At 36.4% G+C, this 6,803-nt stretch overlaps 1 protein-coding gene across 1 annotated transcript; it reads right to left on the bottom strand.

Annotated features, from left to right (window-relative positions):
* Window positions 1–3,311: 3,311 nt before the first annotated feature.
* LOC118997872 (proteasome subunit beta type-7-like) lies at window positions 3,312–3,832 on the bottom strand. Its single transcript, XM_037061782.1, has one exon. It carries the CDS (start codon window positions 3,830–3,832, stop codon window positions 3,425–3,427), a length of 408 nt encoding a protein of 135 aa, XP_036917677.1. The 3' UTR covers window positions 3,312–3,424.
* Between the last annotated feature and the right edge of the window lie 2,971 nt (window positions 3,833–6,803).

Genomic DNA, 6,803 nt, shown 5'->3' with positions numbered 1-6,803 from the left:
GTCTGTTTACACTAGCATCTCCACCAACATGTTAGTAATTGTAATGAAAGCCTACATTTTGGCTTTTCTTTTTCTCACGCATGTACCTAAGTTAAGCTTCATTGCTTTGGCAGGCACTTCAAGACCACTATCTCTGATAAATATCATATTTTGCCATGTATAATGTTTATTTTTCTCTCAAAAATTTGGGCAAAAATTTTTGAGGGAAAAATAAAGATGCAAAAGATGGAGGCATAGGTAGATACACTGTGCCTCCTCACACAACCAAAAGAAGGACAACAAATTTAAAAACAAAAAACAACCAGAACTGACAGAAAATTGAACTGTATAGAAGTTCAACAACCAAGGAAGAAATATTCATCCAGCCCTGGCTGGTGTAGCTCAGTGCACTGAACTGCAAAGCAAGGGGTTTCTGGTTTGATTCCTAGTCAGGGCACATGCCTAAGTTGCAGGTCAGGTCCCCAGTCTGGAGTACATGAGTGGCAACAACACATTCATGTTCCCCTCCCCTTTTTTCTCTCTCCATTCCCCTTTCTAAAACAAATAATAAATAAAACCTTTGGGGAAAAAAAAGAAACATAAGGCTCCACCCCTTACTACATAACAGGAGTACTGAGACCAAAAAAAAAAAGGCCCAAATGAAAGAATAGATCAAAGTTCCAAAAAACATACAACTAAGAGATGAAGAGATAGACAACCTATTATATGCACAGTTCAGGACACTGGTATTGAATATGGTCGCAAAATAGAAGAAAAAGTGAAGGCTATGAAAGGTGAAATAAAGGAAAATGTACAGAGAATCAACAGTGGTGGGAATGAAACCAGGACTCAAGTCAACAGTTTGGAACAGAAGGAAGAAATAAACATTGAACCAGAACAGAATGAGGAAACAATAATTAAAAAAAAAATGAGGAGAGGACTAGGAACCTCCAGGACAACTTTAAACATTCCAACATCCGAATCATAGGGGTGCCAGAAGGAGAAGATGAAGAGCAAGAAATTGAAAACTTATTTAAATGAATAATGAAGGAGAACTTCCCCAATCTAGCAAAGTAAATAGACTCCAGGAAGTCCAGGAAGCTCAGAGAGTCCCAAAGAAGCTAGACCCAAGGAAACACACACCAAGGCACATCCTAATTACATTACCCAAGATTAAAGGTAAGGAGAGAATCTTAAAAGCAGCCAGAGGAAAAGAGAACTACAAAGGAGTTCCCATATATCAATTTATTTATCAAAAGAAACCTTGCAGGCAAGAAGGGGCTGGAAAGAAGTATTCCAAGTCATGAAAGGCAAGGACCAAATCTAAGATTACGCTATCCAGAAAAGCTATCATTTAGAATGGAAGGCAGATAAAGTGCTTCCTAGTCAAAGTAAAGCTAAAGGAGTTCACCACCATCAAGCCTTATTACATGAAATGTTAAAGGGACTTATTTAACAAAAAGAAGAAGATCAGAACTATGACCATTTGTTTTTTTATTTTTTGCAGCTCTATTTGTTCTTAGAATATATTTCTAATATACACTCTTTGAAATAGACAGTTATGTTTTACAATCCTTTATAACTTCTTTCTCTCTTTCTCTGATTATTCTATCACCTAGAAATATAGTTATGTTCATTTCCTGCTACTTTCAAATTCAGAGGATGCTTTAGTTATTTAATTTTGCTTTTATTTTTATGTAAAATATTTACATAGTTCTAAAGTCATATCTACAAAACATGATGTATGTAGAAAAATCTTCTATTCCCGTTCTTGCTACCATGTTCCCTCCCTTTCTCCTATAAATAGCTACTTTAAAAATGGGCTATCTTTTCATTATTTTAAAAACATAGTTGCTTAAATATATACTATAAAATAATTATTTATTTGGATCTTTGAGCTTAACCCAGGCACAGATGAATATAGTTGAGTCGAAACCTACAGAGAACAAGAGAATTACCCAGGTGAGCCCTGCCCTGTCCCAGTCTCACAGAATCATAAGAAGTAATAAAGCATTGTGTTATGTTCAATAACTGTGTTTGGAAGTAGTGTGTTATACAGCAATAAACAGATCACACAACAATATGTCCTGGAGTTCATGCTATAGTAGTACATAGAGATAATATGTATATATACATATATATATATATACACACACACACACACATTATATATATATATATATGATGTGCATCAGATAATGTTTTTTTCCTTTGAGAGTAACAGTGAGGCTGCAGAATCATTGGTATTATTAGGCTCACATTGGAGGGATTTGCTCCACAATCAACTTGATACTCTCTATGGAGAAGTGACATGAAAATATAGCATTTCCTGGTATAAGGGAAAATAAATATTTTCCCTGTATCCTTCTGAGTCCTTAGCTGAGACCCTTTGAAATAAAAGAAGCTTAATATGGGGAAAAATACATTTATTAACATATGTATCTCATGCATACTTTGAAGATAACCAGGAAAGCTGAGTAACTCCCCATGATGGCTTAAGCCACCACCTAAATACCATCATTAGCTAACAAAAAAAAAGACTACCCTTCTAAGCACTTTGGCTGGTCTAATAATTATGTTGACACAGATTAACAGGAGAAAAAATGACTTTAATTTGTATGTATAGACATGTCTCATAGATATAGGACTGAGGGAAATGACCAAAGCTGACAGCTTTTATACTTTTAGAGGAAGAAGCCGTACATTGGTAAAGAATTGACAAGACAAAGAAACTTAGGCTTGGGTACTTAATTAGTGAAGAGTGTAAACAGAGTTTATTTCTTGGCCCTAAACTTCCTATCTCTGGCCACAAGGGTGTTGCTCTACCTCTCAGTGCAAGGAGAACACATTTCACACAAGAGATGTACCATATTTTGCCATGTATAATACGTACTTTTTTGCCTAGATTTTTGAGGGAAAAATAAGCATGTACATTATACATGGGTAGTACTCATTCTGTATCTATGTCTTTGTTTTTATTTCTTTTATTTATGCTTATGTTTTGAAAATGTAACTAGAAAATAATAATATCCACATATTAAAAAATAAATGCCAAAATTTTTTTATAATACAAATAACATATATCTAACTATATATACATAAAAAATTGAATTAAAAAATTAAAGTGAAAGATTTTTTTCCTGAGAGCTTGGGCCAAAAATGTGGGTGCACATTATACATGGGAGCACATAATATGTGGCAAAATATGTGTGTTTTCTGCTCTGTGTGAGAAAAGGGATGGTCAGAGTCTCCTTTCTGCACTGGCTGTTTCTGAACTAACTTTAATTTACAATAATCGACATGCCAAAGGGGCATACTTTTTTTGGGGGGGGTTCATTTTTTGTTGGGTTTCATCCAGCAAACATGAGCCAAATAGGTGTCTCACAGAGGGACCCCCACTGCCCCCCACCTTCTACAGCAGTGCTCAGCCATCCCCGGACACTGTTCAGGAAGTGTCCATTGTCTGAACTGTTTCTTCCAGCACCTCAATTTCCAGGGCAGTGACTTTTTCAGTGAGGACCACAGTGGTCCCTTTCTCACACCGGTACCGGCCAAACCTGGTCCCCTTCTTTTTGGGCACTGAGTATGGGCGGAGAAAATCCAGCTTGCTCTTGCTAATGACACAGAGGTCAATGTTACTTCCAGAGCCCAAGTCATTGAAGATGCCAGCTGCAATGGCCTCGCTCATCAGGTTCTTGGCTCCCTCTTCCTCCATATCTGGCCTAAACTTATCTTCACACACAGCCATTGCTGCCAAGAAGCCAGAACCCATGGTGACATAAGGCAACTTATCAGTTGATCCATGAGGATAGATGCTGTAGAGATGAGGTCCAGTAGCATCTACAAAGGGCATACTTTTAGGCCAGCCTGTCCTGTCCACATCAGTATCCTGCTCCTTGGCATTTTGGATGGTGTTTCCAAATCTACTTTTTTTTTCTTTGACTCCCTGAAAACAATATTCATAAATCAAAATTGAAAGCAAAGGCATTATTGGCATCATTCAGTGTATCACGCCTTCTGTTTGAGAATGTTTCTCGGTTCTTGCCAGCACATCCTACGTTAAGTAAGATAGTTACTCCTCTTAGCAGGACATAGGAATGACTCCAGCTAAGAATTGATCCAGTAACAAACAACTTAACTTACGATGATACAAGATGCCTGAGCCTCAGAACATCCACAACAAGGGAGAATCCAACTGAGACTGAGGTGTGCTGAAATGAACATTCTCCTCTCCTTTCTTTGTGCAAAGCACAGACGCACCTGTTTGTTGTTGTTTTTTTTTTTTCATAGATTCTCACAGCCAGAATACTCTGTAAGAAAGTATTTGGTCTAGTATGTGGACTTTTAGGCTTTTTGAGTGAATAAAATATCCTAAAACTGTGATAATCTTTAGGGGTGAAGATGCCCCAACAGTACTTGAAAATTTAGAGGAGCTCAAGAAAAGAGAAAATAGACTTTTTAATAAAGACTTTTTAATAAAGACTTTTTATGGCATTGTTCCTACACTGGCATGTTTCCAAACTGCAAAATGGTCTCAGTAGTAGGAGTCAAACTCCTGCCCCTGCTCCCCAATCACCTAGCCCTTTTTCTGGAGTCAGTCAGAGATAACCTCAGCTATGAATGACACAAACTCCCACGTACCAACAAGGAAATAAAGATAGACATTTATTGCTTTCTCATGAAGACAAAGTCCTGCGGCAAGCAGTCTAAGGTTAGTGTGATAAAGCCACTGTCATCAGGGACTTTGACTCCTTTGCTATTGTCAAAATGAGGTTTCTCTCCCAGAGGCTGAGTAGGCAGCTTGAGTTCCAGGAAGCAGGCCTACAGTCTGACTGGTGTGAAGGAGTCAGAGCAAGAAAGAGTACAGCCCCCTTGTAAGGGATACAGTGTTGGCAGAACTAAGCCACACACGTTAGCAGAGAAAGGTGGGAAATGTCACTTTATTCCAGTTGGCCATGAGGTTAGCTAACATCTGGGGTTCTCTTACCAAAAAACAACTGGAGAACACACAACGGGGGGCAAAGGATTGTTTTCAGCCCACCCATCTCTATATAGACGACCACGGTTACCAGTTTCCTGCGTGGTCTTCAAGAGCTAGTCTATATAAACATATAATATATATGTATGCACTAAGTACACCCCTGCTTCTTTTTTAAACAATTAAAAGCCTACACACTATTTTCCCTTTTTCTTGTTTGCTTTTGATTTTTTCTGTATAAAATATATTTAGGAGATCATTCCATATTTGTCACTATATGTTGTCATATCCCTTTAATGACTGCAGAGTTCCACATGAAAGTGTCACAGCATAGCTAAAATTCTATTAATAGCATTTACCTATGTTTTGGTCTTTTTTGACTACAAATGTACTACGATGGCTATCATTCTAAGTTTTCTCACATGTGTAAACATATCTGTAGAATATATTCCTCAGAAAGAAATTGCAGTGTCTAAATTTTGATAGCTATTAGCATATTGACTCCAAAGGGTTTGTTCCATATTATGCTTCCTCAGAAAACTGTGTGATAATTCTAATTCCTATATTTTTACTTATATGGTGTGCTATAAATATCCCCCTTCCCCTCTCATGGGTGAACATATAACTGTGCCATTTTGTGTGCAATTATCAACATGCATTCATGTTAAAAGCCATTTCTATTTTTTGTTCTTTAAACTCTTTTGATGTTATTTGATCATTTCTCCATTGGAATGTGAATTTTTCTTATTGATGTCTTCATCTTTTGACGTCTTCATGATTTGAGAAAATTAGCATGCTGAAGTATTTAATTTGCATATTATGTAGTCACTTTAATATCTTCTTGGTTTTGTTTCTTGCTTAGAAAGGTCTTGCCTACTCTATTCTTTTTTTTAAAGATTTTATTCATTTATCTTAGAGGGAACGGGAAGGAGAGAGAGAGAGAAACATCAATGTATGGTTGCCTCTCGTGCGTCCCCTGCTGGGAACTGGCCTGCAGGGAACCAGCCTGCAACCCAGGCATGTGCCCTGAACAGGAACTGAACTGGTGACCTTTTGCTTTGCAGGCTGGTGCTCAATCCACTGAACCATAGCAGCCAAGGTGAGCACTAATTTCTTTTAATTATTTATCTTTTTCAGATTTTTTCTTAGCTATTTTTGCCTACTTATTTTTTCAATAAAATCTACAATCTTGTTTAGTTAAAAAAAAAGTCCTATTGATATTTATCAATTATTTAATAGAAAATAAAATCTTTATGATGTTGAATCTTTGGTCAAAGTAGTATTTTTAAGTTTTCAGTTGCATTTTTATTGTTTAGTTTACCACTTGGTATATACATTTATTTATTGTAATAGATTATTTCTAAATGTAGGAAAAATAGTTTTACTTGTTTTACTGATTTCTAGCTGTTTGTAAGAGTTTTTCAGTGTATTTCCCTAAGTTTTCCAGATATACAAGCATATCTACTGTAAATAATAACTTAGATGCTTCTTTTTAAATTTTTTATTTCTCTTATTTTATTCTCTTGTCTAATTACATTTATTATACCAACTAGTAGTTAGAGAAAAAAAATAACATAATATGAAAAACCTTTTTTCCCCAAATGAACTCTTTTGGGGGAACCAAATATATAAAAGAAATGACAGTAAAGCTGTTCCAGTTGAAGTAAGTTTAGGGTTCACTGATGCCTATGAAGTATCTCCCCTTGCTTAGTTGAATCCTTACACTGCATTTTAATACATGTATGAGAGACTGTAGGGTTAATGGAGCATAGTTTGAAAACTGCTCACAGATTCTAACACTTCATTTTGCTAATGAGGAATCAGACCTAAAGATTTGTCCAAAGGG

The sequence above is a fragment of the Sturnira hondurensis genome, unplaced genomic scaffold, assembly GCF_014824575.4.
Source record: "Sturnira hondurensis isolate 20B ecotype Veracruz unplaced genomic scaffold, ASM1482457v3 Scaffold0013515, whole genome shotgun sequence".
Classification (NCBI taxonomy): Eukaryota; Metazoa; Chordata; class Mammalia; order Chiroptera; family Phyllostomidae; genus Sturnira; species Sturnira hondurensis.
This window is presented reverse-complemented; position numbering and strand designations above follow the sequence as displayed.

Excerpts from the sequence above, each read along its gene's own strand:
- LOC118997872 (XM_037061782.1), bottom strand. The coding sequence starts at position 3,832 with ATGCCCTTTGTAGATGCTACTGGACCTCATCTCTACAGCATCTATCCT.